Source organism: Pteronotus mesoamericanus, unplaced genomic scaffold (genome assembly GCF_021234165.1).
Source record: "Pteronotus mesoamericanus isolate MK-2021 breed Mesoamerican mustached bat unplaced genomic scaffold, CSHL_Meso_final contig_101, whole genome shotgun sequence".
NCBI classification, from domain to species: domain Eukaryota; kingdom Metazoa; phylum Chordata; class Mammalia; order Chiroptera; family Mormoopidae; genus Pteronotus; species Pteronotus mesoamericanus.
Window position 1 is genome coordinate 615,126 of NW_026555001.1, and position 19,780 is coordinate 634,905.

Consider the following 19,780-nt stretch of genomic DNA (forward strand, 5'->3'; position numbering starts at 1 on the left):
GGAAGAAAGGGGGCAGATAGGAAGGTAATGGGAAGAAAGCTGAGGAGCTTCACTGGGGCAGATCTCAAACAAGGAGGCATGTTGGCCTGGTGCATTTTTAGGATCCCACTTCCCCAGTCACCTTCGTCTCAGTTCTGCAGCTGCTGCCATTTTGTCCCAGGCACATCTCTGGCCCTGACTCTCTTTTCACCCTCACCCATCTCTCACACCACCATCTGATTAAATTTTCAATCACTCCAGCGAGTCGCTCCTTGGCATCCCTTAGTCAAGCAGCAAGGGCAGTCACCGTTGGTGGTGCCTCTATGTCCACCACGACTGCAGTGGGCGGGACAGAAGTCAAACACCATTCACTGAGCACCTCCTCTGTGCCCCACACTGTGCTAACTGCTTTGCCCACATGGTAGCTCATTTTAGACCAGGACAGGCAAGACAGAACTGGCATTAGAACCCAGCTCTTGGCGACGCCGAAGCCGCCTTCGTCCCCTACACTAACTGACCCTCAAACTCCACAGTGGCAATTGTGCCAATTAGCTATCAAGGGGTATTGTCTCCTAAATGGCAACCCAAGTGTTACCAGCCCTCTGCCTTCAATGGCCTCCACCCCCACACCTCCCTTTCCTGGGGGCCGCCATACCCCACCCCTTCTCTGGCTATTCCGTGAGCTCCGGGGCTGGGGCCCTAACTAGTTTTATTCAGAAGAAGGTGGGCAAGACGAAGGGATGGAGCCTGCTGTTGAGATGAAGACTATTCATCTGTGTTGCCTTTCTTCACATCCTCTCTCATCTGTCTTTGCTGCCAGAGAGTCTCTCCTGGGCAGGCAGGCAGGCGGGCACTGGCCCCATCTGGCAGAGTGAAAACCCGTGACCAGGCAGATGAAGTGGCTTTTCCTGGGCCAAGCAAAGAAGAAACAGCTGGAACTACAGCTCCAGGTTCCTGATTGCCAGGCTTTGCGAAGAGGAGTGAAGCCCATGTGAGCCTTGTCAGGGATCCCTCCCTCCCCATACTCTCTTCCTAGGACGGGTCACAGCTCTGAGAGCCTGGGGGCCCGTTGGTAAGTGGGTGGGTGTCACTGGGGCCAGAGACACTCACCAGCCTGGAGCCAGATCTGTTCCAGCGTGGTCCACAGCTGCATGGGCCCCTGCTTCAAAACAGAGCTAGGCATGGTCAGCTCTGACATGGCCTCTTCTAGCCTGGAGGCTGCGATGGACGATGCCCGCCGAGAGCCTGCAGAGCAAGAGTGGGAGGGGCTGAGCAGCAGAATCTGAGTGCTACCCACTACAGGCCTCAGGAGCAGGGATTGCACAGCCCACAGGGAGACGCAGGGCACACCGAGCCAGGGCAGGATGGCCGCCGAACAGCTCACAGAGCCGCCAGGAAGGGCCCACCTGGCCCCCTCACCCTCGGCTGGGGAGTGGCGCTTCAAGGGGGCAATCAGGCAGTGAGCCCGCTTCTAGGAGTCTCTCCCCAAGGAACCCAATCATAAACGTCAGCAAAGATGCTGGCCCTTCTGCCTGTTACCTTGACATTGACCGAAATGACCAAATGTCCAACAACAGGGACTGATTAAAAACAAGCGAGTGTATAATCATACAAAACTATGCAGTCACTCAAATAACAATGCACAAATAAGGACATCGATGCAGAAAGATGTCTAGATTCTACAGTTAGGTGAAAAAAGCAGGCTGAAAAAAAGCATGACAATGTTCTTGTAAGAAAGAAAGATGGGCATAGGAAAAGTCTGAAAGCCATGTATTAAGGACTAGGTGGCGAAATTATGGATGATTTTTCTTTTCTTCCTTTTGCTGTTTTTGCTTTCTGTTTTCACAAATGCGTATTATTGCTTCTTAGACAAAAATGTCCCATTTGAGACTATGCAGTGAAGGATCTTGGGTAGCGGCTCAGGTCAGACCCTGTGCCCCTTGGAGAACCTACCTCCCCCTGTGGCAGTTCTGGGCGAATGGGTCCCTGTGTGTGATACCTGAGCTGTTGACATTTACAATTCACATGCAGGTGAAATGTGAGCACTTTCTCTCAGAGGCAATAAAGGCTCCGGTAAACACAGGAGACCTCAGGGCAAACATGGATGATTTCAGTTTATAAGATGAATGCACATGGAATCCTAATCATTTGTTCGTGGTTCTTCCGTCTCATTCCAAGGGCTCTATGCCCTCCTTCGCCAGTTTCTCCTTGGAGTCAGCAGCTCCACAAGCAGCCCACACTCCTCAGATGCACCTCTCAAGTCAGGTGCTGGTCTTGGCACCAGAAATCAACGCCATTGCTTCGCGATGACTTCACGATGAAGGTGCAACTTGGTTTGTGTCCACAGAAGTGGAAAAAATGAGCAAGGCCACTAAATAGGACCCTCTCACACTTTTGTTCCTGTGACTAATTCTTTTTTGTGTGTGACAAAGATATTCTGCTTTAATCAGGTCCTCAGTTAAAAGTCAGCTTTGGGCTTAAAGTTGTAAATTTAAGCTCAGCGCATTCCTTCCTACTTGACTCAATCTACTAAGGACGTTATAATGGCAGACCTTGATCTCAAGGTGTAGCCTGAGAGGAAATGGCTTCTATGCTCTATGCTGTCACTCGATTTCCCCTCCACCCAGGAGGTAGGGTCCCTCCCTTGCCTACTCCAGCTAGCGGCCATCTTGTCCCAGGGCCACACTGGGCCCTGAAAGACGCCGGAGGGCAGCTCCTGACCACAAGGCCCTTGGGCAGCAGCCAACAAGGAGAAGTGAGAATACGTCACTCTCCCCGTTCCTGCTCAGGCTGGGAGAGTGAGCCGTGGGCCCACCGGACAGCGCTCCCGGGGCACGTTCTTACCGGAGTCTCCATCGTGGGCATCAGGCAGAGTCAGGTGCATGCCACTCTGCTTCTTCAGCGTGAGGCCCTCGCCGAGGCTGCCATCCTTCTCCAGGCCTCTGGAAGGCAAGAGAGGGCCAGGCCCCAGTGAAGTGGAGGTTGACAGGGAGAAGGAGGGAGCCTCCTGCCAGGCGGGCTCCAGGGCTGAGAGTTCAGGGCCCAAGAACAAAGCCAAAGCTGGGACCAAGGGGAAGGATGGAGGCAACCAGAGTGGTAGGCCAGGTCAGGGCTCAGGCTTGGGATGCTAGAATCTGGCTCGTCCCACAGGCTCAACTGACACATGGTACTCACTGTGCACTCACTGCCTGCTGTGCGGCCACACACTGCCTGCTGTGCGGCCATCGGTCTCCTTACTCTCCCCTAATGCCACATTTCATTCCCAAAGCGACACACTTGCTAATGCTGCAGCGACTGCGAACGTTCTTGCTGTTCTCGGTCCAGCCCAAACCCCCTATCCTACAGAACCCAGCCCGAGTGCCCCTCATCTGTCTGGGTAAGCCCTCTGTGGCTCCCCTGCCACTCACAGCGGCCGGCCGCCCTTCTCTGCTCTCTGTCAGTCAGCAGGGCTCCCCGCTCCACAGACGCTGAGGATCAGAGACTCCCTTGCTGGCCACAAGCTGCCCCAGGCCACCGGGAGGTCTTTCTACCTTTTGCTGCCCTCATAATGTCTAGCTGACGCCAGGCACAGGGCACTGCTAAGGACTGGCTTCCAAGGAAAGCCTGCCCCTCTCCTGGGGGTGGAAGGCCGAGATGTCACTCTCTGCCTCAGGCACCCTACCATGGCTGCCAGGGTGGCCTCGGAGGAGCCAAAGGGGACCCCTGGCATGGCAGATAAACAAGCATGGTGATGCCAGTCTCCTCCCCTGCCCCAATTCCCCATCCCCGCAGTTCCCACACTGCTAGGGAGGTTCCTCTTTTCTCAGAGTGGGAGGATGGGGAAGTCTCCAGCTCAGAAAGGCAGCTCAGCCTGTCGTGCCGTTAGCTGTCCACGCGCACTGCCAGGGGTCCTGCGGCCCTTGGACCTGCTGACTGGGGAAGTGAGAGGAGGGGCGAGGTGGGAAGGGTGGGAGAGCAGGCAGGCACAGCCTGGGGCCAGACGCTTCTTCCCTTCAGAGGGCACCAAGATGATAGTCCCACCAAGAAAGCTGGGGTCCGGGGAACCCTTGCCATCCTAACCCAGGCTCACAGTGGCCTGAACGTGGGCCTATGGACGCACAGCCATCTTTGTGGGCATTAGAGGAAACCACCCACAAAAACACAGTGTCAGGGCTGGCTCCTGCCCTTTCCCACCCTCTTCCCTTTGCCAGGAGGCACCTGAGTGTGGTACCAGACACTGGGTGAAACCACAGGGCCACCTATTCTTAGCCCTGTAACCCTGGGCAAAGCCACCTTTCAGGGTGAGTTCTCCAGATGAGTTGTCTGACCCTGAGAGGAGCGTGAGGATGTTGGTCTCATGAGGTTGTTGTGAGGAGCACATGAGATCATATGGGCAGGTGCCCAGCACATGCAGGCTTGGAGAAGATCCACAAGTACAGCTTCTCGTCCTACCTGCCCTCCCAGCCCCTGAGGGGCTCCTCCTATGGCTCCAGAAACAGCCCATCTCGGGGACCTTTTGCCCCTTGGTTCTAGGCCAATATACAGCATTGCTCCTGCCCTAAAAAATCTGACAGCCAGGCGGGGAGGAGAGACAACGGAAACTGAGCAATCAGCAAGACCCAGATGGAGAGGGCTGAGCAGAAGCAGGAGGCAGGGTGACTGGAGGCGCCAAGAGGAGGGGCATCTGAGCAGGGCCGGGGGCCAGTGTGGACAAGTGGGAGCACAGCAGGAGGTGGGGCAGGGTAGGCCGGACCCCTCAGGCTATGGATTCTAGCCTCCATCCTTAGCTGCCCCAAACTAGATTTTACAAGACCTACTTTCTGCTCTGTGGCTCCAGGTTGAGAAAGGATGTTTCCTATTCTTGGGAAAGTCTGGAGGGTATTGGATCCAGGCCTCTGAGCCCAACCATTGTCTACAGGTAGCCGGCCTGGCTGAGCCCAGCCCCCAGGTCTCCCTGGTCTCCCCAAGGAGTGCCAGGCCCCCAGACTTCAGATGAGTGTGAGTTGCTACTTAAAAAGACCCCAAGGCAAACTGCATTGTCCCCATAGCCCCACGGTTCTTCTTTCGGCCCGAGGGGGAGCTCAGGCCGGGCCCTATGTGCCTGGACACAAGGCAGCGGTGCTGAGGCCTGAATGAGCAGGCAACCAGCCATCCAGCTCAGAGGTGGTCCCTGCCAGCTTCAGGGGACCTGGCTGTGCACCTGCCCAAGTGGCCATGGCCAGTAAGTTGTAGAACGAGGTGCATCTGAACCCGAGTCTGACCCTCACCCCCACATCAGTCAGGTGGCCCCTCTTTTCCTTTCTGAAAAGTCCCTCACCCCAGAGTCTTCTTCTGGCACCTTCCCTTCTCTGGTCCTGCTCTGCCCTGGAATTTTCCAGGCTCAAAGGCCTGCAAGGAGAAGGCTGATCCTACCCTGCCCAAGGGTTTTACTTCATGGGATCACCCTGGGACCTCCTCTGTGAATTCCGCCCTTAGAGATCTGCTGCTGGGGGCTGCGGAGGCCTTCTGGGCTCCCAGAGTCCCCGTGAAAATGTAAGTGCACCTACTAGCATGGGGTCCCCTGAGACCCTAGGGAGGTGACAGCCAGCAGTCCCAGAAAAGGGCAAGAGGTGGGGTTCAGAAGACCAGGAAGAGGCAGGGCCCCACCCCGCATGACGCCCTTTTCCACTTCGGGCTCACAGGCTGAACCTTAGCATCCCGGTGGGTGGAACAAAGGCTGTCTGCAAGTCTGGCCTGGACAAGAGTACCCTGCTCTGGCCCAGGAAAATCCCCGAGCCCAGGCTGGGGACTGTAGCAGGAGACAGGACACATAGACAGTAGGTAAGTGGGGAAGGAAGGAGGGGCCCTTCCAGAATTCTGCTTCCTCCTGGGCTTTTGGCTTTCAAATGGAACTAGGAAAGAAGAGTCAGGCTCCCCAGGCTGGGACTCAGGAAGCCCAGGTCCAAGGCCCTGCCCTACCATTTACCAGGCAAGTGGCTCTGGCAAATTATCTAAGTCCCTGAGTCTCAGTGTCCTCACTGGGGTGAGAATAAAACCTGATAGTGTCTAAGGTATAAGCAGCTAATGTGGAAGATGGAGCAGCAAGCCCAGGACCTGGCTCAGAGGCTCGATGGTGATTTTCTTCCTTCTTATCCCTCTGAACTTCAGTATCCTAAACAGGTTCTTTATGGACTCCGCAGAGGATTGTCACAAGGTTAAATTTAGACCAGGATGTAAAGGCCTCAGGAGCAGCAAGTCCCCCATTCTCATTCAAACATCCTCATCACCCCCATCTACCAGGCATGTGGCCACTCGGCAGTGGGCGGTTGTCCTGGCAACCACTGCCTGTCATCTCTGGCAAGCCCAAGGGACAATAATGACAGCTACTCACCCCAGCTGGGAGAAGTTGTACAGGGTCTGCCACAGTCGCAGCATCTGTCTGCAGGTCACGAGGGCTTCCTCTGGGCCTTTCAGTACCTGCTCCAGCTTTACCTTGGTGAACAGCAGGCTGCGGGAAAGAGAGTGGCAGTCAGCACGCCCCCGGGGGCCGTGTATAAGAGACAGACCCAGAAAGCAATTTTGAGTCAAGGGAAGGTGCTAAGCCAGGAACTGGTAAAAAGGTCACTGAAGGGCAGAGCTCTGCTTTCTGCCTTGCCAGCGCACAATAGCTGCTCAATCAGCATCTCCTCGATTAAATGACAAACTTTGTTTCCTCACCCTGGATGTACAAGGACACTCACGTTTGACTTTATCAAAGGATTCTTCACTGAGTTTCCTAAAATAGCCTGGTCCCCTTATATATTCAATAGGATTAAAGCTACATGACATCCTATTCAGCCACCATTTAGGAACACAGTTACTGTGCAAAGGGAGAGGGCAAACTCAGCATCTCTTTTAACCTGAAAACCAGAAGTCCTCTGATGTAAGCCTGGTATGAGGGTGTGTCTCTCAGAGGGGCTGGGAAGAGAGGGAAATTGCTGGTTCCACTGGGAAAGTGGGGCTCAGGGTGGGGCGGGGGGAAGATGGCTCCCGCCTCTGCCCAAGACACAGCAGAGACCTTCGGAAGACTGGCCCACTGGGACTCAGGTGGGGTCTGGACACCTTGCTGTGCCAGGGTTTCAATTTTGAGTTGCTCGGGAGGTCTGGGGACACTCACAACGTTTAAGGCGTAGCTGTGTACCAGTGGGGACGAAGACACTGTATTCTTTTCCGACAGGTACTCGCTCCAGCAACACGCATGCACACCAGTGGCCTGGGCAGGCTGGCTGAGCCATGGAGGCCCAGACAAGGATAAGCCTCCTGCTTCTCACTGGGTGGGGTGAACAGTGAGGGCCTTTTATTCCCAGCATGCTGTTGGGCAAATCGACGCAACCGTCAGGCCCTGAACTTGATTGCTGCCGAGTGGCTCTGCCAGCCCACCTGAGGTTGGCACACAGGCCCCATGGAAGCTGAGCCCTGCACCTGGACAGGGAGCATGCTGTGATCTAAGGGTGCGGCAGGGGCAGGCCCTGGATGGGAGGCCAGGCGTTCATTGGGGAGCTTTGCCCTCTGACCTTCTCCCACACTCAGGGCTCTGGGCTCCCCTGTCTTGTACTGAGCTGGGCCTCCAGGCTCAGGAAGGACTTTGATGGCCTCATTCTGCTTTCTTCTCACTCCTTGCTTTCCTTAGACTGTGACTTGCTGGTAGAGAATGAAGAGGGTGGAAAATGCCCCAGTCCTCTTTGCAGAGAGGAGGTTTGGGGTCTGGGCAACTAGTACTTTTCTTCCTCACTTTTCCCCAAATACGCCACGTGCCTTTCGTACCCCTGTGAACAGGGTACCACCGTCTACCCCATATGGCCTCTTTTCTACCTTTCCATCCCTCCCTCATGATGGGCTTTAAATATCACTTCCCTCGGGAAGCCTTCTGGCCTCTCAGGAGGTGCTGCTGACCTACAAGGTCCCCAAGGCAGAAACTCTGGTCCCCACAGCACCCTGGTGGGCAGCTGCTGGGGAGGACTTGTCCTGCTACCCCTACTCCTCTTTCCCAGGTTCTCAAAGGGGCTGACACTCCAGAAGTACTAGGAGCCTCTGCTTTAGGGAATATGACGTGTAAGACAATTTCTGCCTTCAAGGTAACAATTACTGCTACCAATGACAACTTGCCCAGAGAATCAAGCACTTTGGGTCAGACTCAGTGCCAGGGAAAACAGAGAAGCGGTCTTGCCAGCATTTGATGAAAAGGAGGGTGCGATGGGATATAGTTATGAGTGGGGGAAAAGGGACGCGTGGGGGTGGACAGGGGCCCCAGCGGCCAGAGCAGCAGGCGTGAGTGAGGAGTGGAAGTCCCTGCCCGGAGGAGCAGGAAACATCCAGGCTGAAGTCCCTTCCAAGGCTGCCCTTCCCTCAGGCAGCAGAGTCCCCTGAGCGGGGCTGCTGGTCTGGGTTGGTTCCAGGGCGTCTTCCGGACAGATCAGCCCTGCAGCATTGCCCAGACTCGCCTCCTTTTCAGCAACCTCCGCTCTGCCAGTCCTACTCCCTGCATCCCTGAGAGCCAGGATGCGGCCTTGGCAGACCCGGCCAACCATGTGCCTGGAACAGAAGTGAGCTGGCTTTACAGTGACTTCTACCCACACGGCTGCTATCCTCACAGCTGCTGAAGTTCCATCAGCATGAGTGACCCAGGGTGGAATTTCTCAGCCCAACCGCATCCTTTCTGGGCTGTAGCGAGCGCTCCAATAGTCACCCCCTGGTCAGATCCTTCCCTCCCAGATCCTGGGAGGCTCCAGGTTAGTTAGTTCCTGTGATTTCCTTGGTGTCACAGTTCAGCACTGCCAGTGAGACCTTGCTCAACAGAAAGCCCTGTTCTGACTGTCCATGACAGCAATTCACATGTCTGCGTGGGCCACTTTCCACTCCTGTCACCCCTCCGCATGACCTTGGGGACCCATGCACTGCTCAAATGGGTATTAGCAGCTCCCCAAACTGCAGGACAGGCTCCTGGACCCATCTGTGCTCTGCTCCATGTTGTCGCCCGGCTGGGACGTGCCCTTCCCCCTCCAACATCTGGCCCAGTCCTAGCCAGATGTTACCCTCTGCTGTATGTCCCCATGGGGGCTGCACACACCCCTCCAGGAGAGAGTTCACTATGTCGGGATGTGGTCCTGTGCACACCTGCTGGCGCGCTTCTAGCTCACCGCCAAAGCCTCTCCCCTCTTTGCGACAGGGATCAGCAAACAGTTCCGCTCCCCCCAAAGGAGCAACTCTGCCGCTCTTCTGACTAAGGCCAGAAGACTAAGGCCTGACTAAGGCAAAGCCCCAGGCCTGTCAGGGCACAGGGCTCCGTCTCTGTGTCATCTGCCAGGACCGGTGGCAGAACTCTGGTGGGTCACCGTGGCTGCTAGCTGTGGGGGCTGGGAAATGCAAGGGGCAAGCCCGGCTGCCCAGCCCCTCCAACCAGCCCCGCCCTGGGCATGCATGTTTTATATACTTGAATGATTCTATAATTGCCATTTGAAGAAAGGATTCTGAGAATTTTAAAAAGCCTACTATTTTAATCCGGTGGATCCAAGTCCGCCTCCTTGGAGAATCCCAGTATGACCACCTCTGCCCTTCTCTGACTGTTCTGGATCGTCTGCAGTGAGCACTTGATTACTATATATATGTATACATACATATATACACACATATATATTGCTTTTTGCTACATAGGCTTACGAATTTAGTAATGAAGAATAACTCAAGAAGCATTTTAAAATTCAGACTCTGTGGAAACATTTTGTGGCCAGTCTTAACCACAGATGGTAAAACCACCATTTATTTTGTCCTGTGTCTTGCAGTGCCCCGCCCCCCCCCCGCCCCCCGCCCGCGCGGAAGACAGGGCCCGCAGCTGAGCACAGTGTTTGCTTAGTGCTGTGAGAATGTGTGTTGCCACTACCAGCAGGCCACGGCCTGGGTCTCACAATCTGTGTTAAATCAGAGAGGGTTTCTGACACCACTTCGCGCTGCTGGGTCCTGGCTGGGAAGGTAGGAGAGGAATCGGACCACTTGCTGCTTCATAGCTGCAGTGAGCGGGACTCATGCAGCCAACAAGCAACATGCTGGCCGATTCCATCTTAGGTTGTCCAGGAGCAAAGCTGTACAGAGCCTGGGGAGGAGCAGGGAGTTCTGGGTGTGATGTGAAGATGCCTGGCTCCCTTGTGACTGGGGAGTCTTCATTCCAGAGGCCAATCACCCAGGCACAGCCAACAGAATAACCGGGAAGAGTTTGAGACAGGAAGGCCTGCAATACTGGAATCTAGCAGCCCACTCACACACTGACAAACGCCATTCCAGGACAGGAATGGTCACATCACTGTCCTTAGCCCCGCAATGTGACCTGACTCAGAGTGGACAGGCACTGACCCAGGAGTGAGAAATCCCAGCCCAAGACCCAGCTCTGTGGCTCCCGAGATGGGGCATATCGCAGGTTCCAGACCTGTGGAAGAGGAGCAAGGTCCTCTGGCCTGTCTGCCCAGGGATCCCACAGACGAATTTGAGGCAGCGGCTGAGCTGCATTTAGTCCTCAGGCACAGGCCTGCCCAAGGCTCGGGGAAGGGACTCCTGCTTTGAAACTGCACACCTGGCAGCCTTGGAAAAGCAGTGGCCAGGTCAGGTGCCTCTGAAGGCTTGCAGAAAGCCCCCGGGCTTCACGGCCTGTCTGGCAAGGCAGGTGGTCCTCCCCCTGGCTCCCGGGACCCAAGGCTGGCAAGAGAAAGGAAGAGGATGGAAAGATGGACAGAGCCATAGCCATCTCGGCTGTGACCCCCTCTTGTGAGCACTTTCCTGTTTTCAAAGCGGAGCAAGCCCATGTGGAATAAACACTGAGGTCTTTTAAGGCCACATGCCCACGCCACGCCATTGCGTCTGAAGGCAGATGTGAAAGTGAGTATTCTCTCTGGAGAAGGGGAAGGGCGAGGGTCAGTGTAAACACACCAGGCGCGGGCCCTCCTGGGGACGAGGCTGCCGGGGCTGTGGGGAGGAGAGTCCTGGATCCCGGCACTCTCCACAGTCCAACCCAGTGGACACAGCCTGTGTGCCCTGGTCCTAGTAGGGAGGCCCAGGGCGGCCACGAGCCCACTTTCTGAGAGCTTGTGTCCTCCCTGGGAATGTCACCAAAACCCTGACAGCCAGGGGGCACCTCAGCCACCTCATCTACTACTGCATTCTGGTCATGGTGGGGAGCCGCCACCTTCGAAATTATCTTCACAGTCCAGTACCTTGGGTGGGAAGGAGGGTGCCCCTGCTGAACAGTGAGACACCTCAGCCCTGCAGCTGGTCTGCCTGAGTCCGGGCCAGCCCCCCTCCCGTGGGGAAGACAGGGACCAGTGAGGTCAGGGTCTGGCCGCAGGTCACCAGCTTTGCCACCCTTCCCTGTCACTCTGGCCAGGGCTGACAATGGAGGTTCCCGGGGGAATGCTCAGGCCGGCCTGGCACCTGCCGCCTCTTCCTCGCTGCCCTTCCTGGGCCCTGCCTGGCCTGCACTCCTGCGGCAGGATCGGCGTAGCCTGCTCACTGTCTACCAAGAGGGCGGAGATTTGGAGCCGTTCCCATTTGAGGCAAAGACAGATTTTTCTTCCCACTGCTATGAACAGGAACTATCTTAGGGTGAGCTGCCTCAGAGAACTGGGTGAGTATGAACCTTTCCAAAATCTTTTCTATTTTTTAATAAGAATTATTTTGTGGATAGGGGATACTTTTGTGACAATGGCCCTGGCTAAGCAAGCAGTGTTTGGGGGTCAGAGGTCATCTCATCCATTCTCCCTTTCCCAGGAGCCTCTGGTCATTCTTCCCTGTGTTCCCTCCCCCAGCTCTTGATGGTGGGGGTGGTGGGGGGTGGGGTACTGGCACAGCAGAGCTGGCTGCAGGGAAGGACCTGGGCTGTGTGGGCGGCAAGTACAATTGGTCCACATTTTTACTTTCATGTTCCTGAGAGTGGCTGGCTATAAAAAATTACTCAGCATGCAAAATAAACACTTGAACACAGTAATGGTTGTGCACCTGAGGGAGCCACCTCTGGTCCCTGGCTCACTGCTTGTCAAACAGGAGGACATTGTGCAGAAACATGGCCTTTGGCATCAGACGAAGCCGGTACACTTCCAGGCTCTGCTGCTTCCTAACAAGTGGCTTCGCCTCTCTGAGTTCCACCTGCCGGGTGAAGCAGGGACAGTAATGGCACCGCCCAGGGGGACTGTGGGAGGCCTATGGGCGATACAGCCCGTGAAGGCCGTCCTGGTGCACAGTCACACCTCAAGAAGGGGCAGCTGTCGTCTGGCAGGGACCCTGTCTTTCTTCTCTTCGTTTCCCCTATATCTCACCTAATGCCACTCAAGAGATCTTTTGCTAGACAACAGAGGTGGAGGTTGAGTCACAAGGACTCACTGGAGAGCTGTGGGCGTTCCCAGGGTTAGACGACTCCAAGGAAGTGAATCTGCAGCGCATCCTGCGGAACTCGCCGCTCTCCTTGGCCCCATCCACGCAGTCCTCTCCCCGCCAGGCCCTGGGCAGCTCTCCCCGAGCCCCCTGGCTCCCAGCCATGGTGGGAGCCCTCTGCACTGAGGGGAGGGGAGGCGGCAGGTGTGGCACACGCACAAAAGGACACATTATCTCTTTAAAGAACAGTAATTTGTAATTCCAGCGGATGGCTGCACTGTGTTGTTTTAATGAAGCGTTCTATTTTTATAGAAAACACATAATTGAGTGAAAAAGCAGGCTATTCTCTGAGTCAGGCAACCATGCCTCTGGAAAGTCTAACTCCTTGGCCAGGAGGCCAAGCCTGCACACAGCATGGGGTTCTGCAGGAAGTGGGCGCCATCCTAGGCTGCCCCAGGTTTGACTCAGTGGGGGTGAAAAGCAGGGTCCATGTTTGATGACCCAAGTTCAAATCCCAACTTCCCTTCTTCCAGCCATGCGATCCTGGACAAGTCACATAATTTTTCAGAGCCTCAGTTTCATGTTTATAAAATGGGAATGGCAGCATCGATATGTCCTGGGGATTCTTACGTGGAAATGATGTAATGAAGGCCTGGCCGGGGGCTGGTACTTCATAAAGGGTCCAACCCACTTTGGCCCTGTCATTCTTATTTACCTAGCTGCTTTTCTGTCCAGTTGCTCACTTACGCCCTCCGTGCCTCCGTCTCCTTATCTGTAAAGAGGGAATAATGGTCGTCCCCTCCCCTCCTAGGGCTGCTGAGGGGATTCAATGAGGTAACATGCTGAGAGCGGTGCCTGGCGCAGAGCAGGCCCTGGGTGTATTGCTGTCTTATTATCACTGAAGTTCGTGGGTCCAAGCGTCCCGGGGTCACTCAGCCCATCAGCTGGCGTGGGCTCTGGTCCCTGCTCTGCCGCTCATCAGTTACCTGACCTTGAGGTATCACCTAGATTTCCCATTAGTTTTTTCACCTTTAAAGTTGGAGGGTTATAAAAACTAAAACATAAACCCAAACAACAACAAAACAGGGTCAGGGGTGTGAGCACTCTGGGGGGTTGTAGGATGCCAGCACCCCCATGTGTTCCCTTCCTTCCCCTTCTCTACCCATCGGAGGGTCTACTTGGGTGCTGGGTGCCCAGCTGTGGGCTCTCAGGACGGGGAGGCAGAGGACAGGTCACAGCTTCTGCCCCAGAGGTGCTTCCAAACTCAGGGGAAGCTCAGACAACATGTCTGAGGCAATTAGGAACAAAACAGAAGAGAACCAAGTACTCAATCAAGCTCTGTTCGGCTCTGAGGAACATGCAGGGACTTCAAGGCCAAGCGGAGCTGAGGGGAGCCTCTGAGAATGGGTGGGATTCAGAAGCAAAGTAAGGGGAGGAGGGCACCTGAGAAGGCGGGATGGAGGCCTGGAGTGGAGGTTGGAGGAGCCAGCCTGACTGGGAACAGATCCCCTCCCTCCCGGAAGAAGAGTGGGGCAGCCCCTCTGAGCAGGAGCCACCCGCCCCCTTGCCCCTTGCCCCCTGCTCAGATTCAGGCTGCAATCACGGGCACTCAGAGTGGCTCGGACCCTGGCCAGGAATGCCGGGAACCACTGAAGGACCCAGGTCTCCCAGACTCCTCTAGATTCCATGCCTCCGGGACAGATTCCACCAGGGCAATTAACTGATTAAAATCACATATGGTGCTCTTTGAAGGTATCATTTTAAAGCTCTAACCAGAGAGGGAGAAGGCCCTGGTCAGGCCCAGCTTTACTACCTTCCCATGAACTAACCCCCAGTGTGAAAGGGATCCTTGAGGCGGCTCTTCTTAGCCCTGAAAGCCTATGATTTTTCCTTAGGTCTGGAGGATTACACTGACCCATGTCCCGTAATGTTTTAAGGTTCCTGCTGATCTTTTACCTATTAATAAATTCAACCAATGTGACTTAACTTAGAAGCTTTAAAAATCAACAGCCTGTAAGCTTTGTGTACTGAAGTTAGCCTGTCCTTACTTCAAAGGGCTCGTCCCACCTGGAGGACAGCCCACACCCAGCGCACGCCTGTGGTCAGCTGCATGGCAAGGCCTTCCTCTCTGTGCTGCCTGGGAAGTGACTTGCAGGCCACCTCCGGTTACCTCCAGATGACTCTCAAAATACAAATTCATGATCTTGAAGGGTAGGAACACAAAGCAGTCAGAGCCAGTCCATAACCATTCAGGGATGGAGGAACTTCCAGAAGGAAGGTCCTCAGGTGGAACAAAGGTAGGCTCGCAGCCAGATATGAGACACCAAGAAGCAAACTCCTTGTCTTCGGTTTATGATCTCTTTCCAGTGAGCAGACCCTTGGGACCTGAAGACCATCCACTGCAAAGAGGAAGCCAGCCCGGCTCCATGGGCATGAACGCCCCTTGCCCTCTCTCTCTCTCGGGCCTGGGCCACTCATGCCCGAGAATGGGCCCTCGCGCCTGCCTGCAGCACAGGCTGGGGACAGAGACATCAAGGAGTCAGGAGACAAAGGGCTAAAACCACTTTAAAACAAATGAAGAATTCCCTTCGGAAAAATCCGCCAATAATCCCCTTTCCTTTCTTTCCTCTTCTCCCTAACCCAGAAACAAAAGGGCATTTACCCTCCTAGTCTGAGAGTGAGCAGACCACTAGGGGAGAGACTTGGGGCTGTATGTGACTGCAGTGTCACACAGAGCGAGATCACAGGAGGCCGCAGGCAACAACCAGCGAAGGGAAATGCTGAATGTCAAACCAGCTTAGCAACGAGGAACTGACCTTTGGGGAAGAGAGCGCAGTGCCAGTGATTATGCTGGGCTTAACACTTCCCTCCACCACATGGCCTGCAAGTTTAAGCCACGGCTCTTGTCCTCAGGGGGGCCGCAGCAGCCAGACATGTTTAATGAATGCAGAGGAGTGATAAACTAGGTTTGTGCTAATACCTTTGATGCCAACCCCCTCACTGGAAGGTTGGTATTTTAAGCATCCTTTTGATCTACTGCAAGTCCCTAATAAGACGCATCCAATAAACACTGTGCTTAAGTCAGAAATGTTAACAGGAGCCCAAGGACCCTGATCTGCTCCCTCACATGCCACCTGAGAAAAAGGTGAGGCAGGCCAGGTAGTCAGAGAGGTGCCCTCGGGGCCCACGTTAGCCTTAACCAGATAAGGCTGAGGTCTGGCCCCTGCCAACGCCTAGTTATCAGCTCAAACATTTTCCAAAACAGCCTAGGTTTCCCTGGGGAGATGGCTTTGACGGTTCCATTTGTTTACGCCCTCAGCGAGCTCCAGCTTGTCCAGAGGGCCACATTGTTCGTGTGCTGTGGAGCGCCCCCTGGGGCTTTGACACACCTTCCCCCAGGACCTTCCAAGTCCCCCTGGACCTGGGCTTGGCTGGGCAGAAACTCCTGCAAGGGCCTACCCCAACCCACAGGGCGGAGGAGGTAGCCTTGGCCTTGAGGAGTTGGGCAGAGAAAGCCAGCTGGCTCCTCTGCCCTATGGCCTGGGCTTTCAAAACCCGCCTGGCAGGCTGCCAGGCCTGGGGTGGGGGCAGTGACTGACAGGCTGGTTATTGGAAAGCTCCCATCATTAGCCCACAAATGTTGTTTGGTTACCATGGCGACCTTCACTACAAGTGGCCTGACTAAAGCGCAAGGAATCTGTTACCTAAAACCAGAGCCCCAAGGAGCCCTGGGCTTCAGGAACCAGCTTATCAGCAGCCGGTTCCCTTTGACCCCATATTCCTGCCCCTCCCCTCTGGGCCTCCCAGCTGCCTCCCATACCCAGGACCAGGAGAAAAGACCAGCAAAGGCATCTCCACGCTTGCACGGGCCCTCACATTCCTCGGCCGGGCCTGGCTTGGAACCAGGTCCAAACAGGGTGGCTGCTGCCCCCGTGAGGCCCCCTGCAGGCTAACCGGGACCAGCCTGGCCAGCACATGTGTCCAGGGCTTAGTCAGAAGCCCTTAGGATTTCAGGAAGCCACTCAGGGTGTCTGGTTCCCCCGTGCCAGGGTCACACTGTCCCTGTGGCCATTAGTCTCTGCCGCATCACGTTTCTGCCTTTTTAAACCTCAGCTCCATTAACTAAAGGTCATCCCGCAGCACGGAAACCAAGATCTTCTTTGCTTTGCTTTCTAATCCCTGAATTCAGGGGGATTTTCAAAAGTTCAACTCCACGAAAGCTGGTTTTTCTCTCGGAGTCTTGAGACTGTCTATAGGAAGAGTGGCCACTTGGGCCGCTACAATGCTTAAAAGCCTCTCACAGGGTGTCCCTGCCTCCACTTCCCCACCCTCCCTCACACACAGGGCAGCCCCTGCACCACCTGGCCCATGCGCACTGCCCACCTTGGGTCCCATGTGGTAGCCCTACACTGTCTGCGGGCCGACTCCCGGACCCCTCCACACTGCTGCCCCTCAACACGGTTGTAAACGGACTGCAAGACCTTCTCTTGCCAAGTCTCAGGATAGACTTTGGAAGCAGAGGGAGGCAGGACAGATGTCAGTCTTTTGGCACAGGAGAAAGCGAAGGCATGGAAAGAAGAAGCAGGCTGCTGGAGGGGACACGGGTAAGGGATAGGCATGACTCACAAGGGGATAAGCTCACGTGGAAAGGGGCCCGTTGGAGCCAGCTGCACCGTGTGCCAGGCTCCCTCCACCCCGGCGTAGGCCTGCCTGCCTCTTCACGAAGGCAGGCTCTGCAGCCTCTAAAAGACCTCAGCCGCCTGGGACAGCCGGTGGGGAGGAGCTCCACGGTGACAGACCCAGACCATGGGCTTTTAAGTACCCCCCGAGTATATAGACCTTGTTGGGAATGATGAGGTCAGGGCGAAGGGGGTTTGATATTTTTGTTTCGCTGCAGTGATATTTACTGGACCAGTCATTCAATGAACTGCCGTGGCAACAGCCAGAGTCACGCAGCTTGTTCCCAATGCAGGGAGCAGCTGGAGAAGCAGGACGCAGCTTCCATTGAAGAGCAATGACATTTTTCAGTGATCCCTGACCGGTCATGGACTCAATGACATTTCCTGCTAATCCATGGGTTTCTGTGCTCCGGGGTTTCATCTGTGGGGAACAGTATTGACTTATTTGCAAAAAGCCATGCTCATGCTCTGTAGTCATTCCAGAGTCGTATGGTAGGTGGATTTTCCACCCCCTCTTTTTTTAAGATAGATTTTTTTCCTGCCTAAGAAACAGAAATGTTTCTGGAGCTCTGGAGCTCACAGTTCTGGAGGCCAGAGCCCCCTGTATTTTTTCCAGTTAGTTTTGCAGCCTTTTAAGGCTGGTTCAGATCAAGATGGAGCTTCTCACGGCTGTGGAAGTGAGGGGCTCATGGTGGCTCAGCGATAAAGGACCTGTCACTGCGTCTCCACCCTGTTGACCCCAATATGCACACCTCATAAAGCGAGGCACCACAGGGGCTGGGACACCCCGGGCCCCAAAAGCTCCACAGCAGGCTGCTCTGCAGTGATAGAGGGATAGAAGGGCACTGGGGAGGCCTCTGGGGATGGCACTCAAATGTCTTCCTCCCTCGGGCCCAGACCTCAAAGGGGTCTCACTGCTGCCGGCCCCACGCCCCCAGCCCCCAAGGCCCCTGCAATGGCTCTGCAGTATCTGGACGGGGCAGCTCTGTTCCCACAGTGGAGATTGCCCCTCGAGAAGGCTCCTGTCTGCCGAAGTGGGGACACAGCTGACACAGAGGGGCCCAGCTACCTCCAGATTGACCAACAGCACAGTCTGCAGCGGGCGTCTCATCTTTTCTGGGTTGAGCACCCCTCTGAGGGTTTGCTGAAAGCCATCTCCCTGAAGGCATGCATAGTGCACATCTTAGAGGTGAGGGCCGGCTGTTCTCAGAGGCCCAGGAGTCCACCCGTGGGCCTCCCAAGGGAGTCACCCACCTCACAGCAAGGACCACCTCCCCCGCCTACCCATGAAGGCACGTTTGGTGACTGACGCATCCTGGGCAAGAACTGAGCCCCTGACTGAGGTGGGAGGAAAGGGGAGGGGTGCACCCTCTGCCAGTGAGGGAGGGAAGGCCGGGGAGAAGATGGTTTTTTCGCCCGCCGGAGGGCAGGGGAGGGTGGAGGAAGCTGACAGGAGGCAGGAGGCCCCCTTCCCGGGTGCACTGGGAGGAGCTGGGGGAGAACCAGAGGGCCCCCCACATCCTGAACACACCCTACTCCTGCTGTGCCTTGAACAGCATAGCCTTTAAGCAGATTTTCAAAAAGTGGTGTTAGTCTCCTCGCATCAGGCCAGGGGAGGTGACTCTGCCAAGAAAAAGCACTCAGCCCGCAAGTCAGGAAGAGACAGTGTGCAGGAAGGTAGCAGGAGCTGGGACGGGGGCCCGAGGAGGGGCCAAGCAGGCAGCGCATGAATCCCCTGCCTTCATTTCCACCTGGACAGCTCTGCTCCCATCTGCTCCCCAGGGTGCTTTGGGTGGGAGGGGGTTCTTTCTGAACTCAGGCAAGCAGGCCGACTTGCGGCACGAATGCCCGCCCAAGGCTGTATTCACTGGGGCTCCCTCTTCAGTGGGGCACACTGGGAAGTTTATGGTTAGGACACTCTGCCCCTGCCAAGCCCTTCGCAGTGTCCTCCTAGGGAGGACAGAGGGTCAGCCTTGTCCCTTGCGGGCTAGGGGTGGACAGAGGAGGTCCCTGGGCTCCCCATGTCGAGGGAACCTCCCTGGGCTGAGACAGCTGCAGCTTTCCTTGTCGCCTCTCACGGCTGTGGCACCCGCCCGTTTCCCCTAATGCCCTGAGAACCTGTTTTCATCGCCAGCGTGAGCCACCTCTCGGGGTGGCCAGGACTGGGCTCCTTTCTGCTGTCTGCAGCAGGACTGGCTGGTTCTAAATGGCCCTCCTACAGACCCCAAGGTGGTACATGGTGGGAATGGGGCGGTCAGGGGCCCCCCATCCTGAGATCATAGGGTTCAGAGAAACACGGCCTGTTACACCCAGCGTCACCTGCCCGAGGGGAGGAGGGCAAAATCAAGCTGACCTCTCCCTCATCCCCTCCTGCAGACAGCGCCCCCTTCTGCTTCCGCTGGCCCAGTGTCCCAGTGGGTGAGAGCAGATCCTCTGTGTACAGGTGGGGGCGGGAGGGTGTAGCCCTGCCACCTGGGCCAGGTGCAGTGTGAACTCTGCTCCAGGGACAGGCACTTGAGTGACGCCGTTTATGGTGGTGGTGGGGGTCTATGTGCGGAGGAGTTAAAGATGGAGGGAGAGGCCAGGACCACCCCGGAGGGAGAAAACTCCTTCCCCAAACTGCCTCCTGACCTGTTTGGAGGCAGGGGATGACTCCGTTGGGCCCCACCAGCTTAGCCAGTGTTAGAATCTGCCCTTGGCTAGCTGCACCAGGGTTATGACTAAGTTACACATGTTAGTGTCCCTAGGAAGCTCAAACGCAGAACCCAGGGCAG

The 19,780-nt window shown here is 55.8% G+C and overlaps 1 protein-coding gene across 1 annotated transcript in view; it reads right to left on the reverse strand.

Annotated features, from left to right (window-relative positions):
- The window catches only part of TTC7A (tetratricopeptide repeat domain 7A), a 113,386-nt gene that overhangs the window by 19,152 nt on the left and 74,454 nt on the right, over window positions 1–19,780 (reverse strand). Inside the window, exons 16-18 of the mRNA XM_054566908.1 lie at window positions 6,329–6,445; window positions 2,824–2,921; window positions 1,090–1,224 (exon numbers count right to left, since the gene is read on the reverse strand). Of these exons, the coding sequence (XP_054422883.1) occupies window positions 1,090–1,224; window positions 2,824–2,921; window positions 6,329–6,445 (350 nt within the window). The remainder of the gene's footprint in view (window positions 1–1,089; window positions 1,225–2,823; window positions 2,922–6,328; window positions 6,446–19,780) is intronic.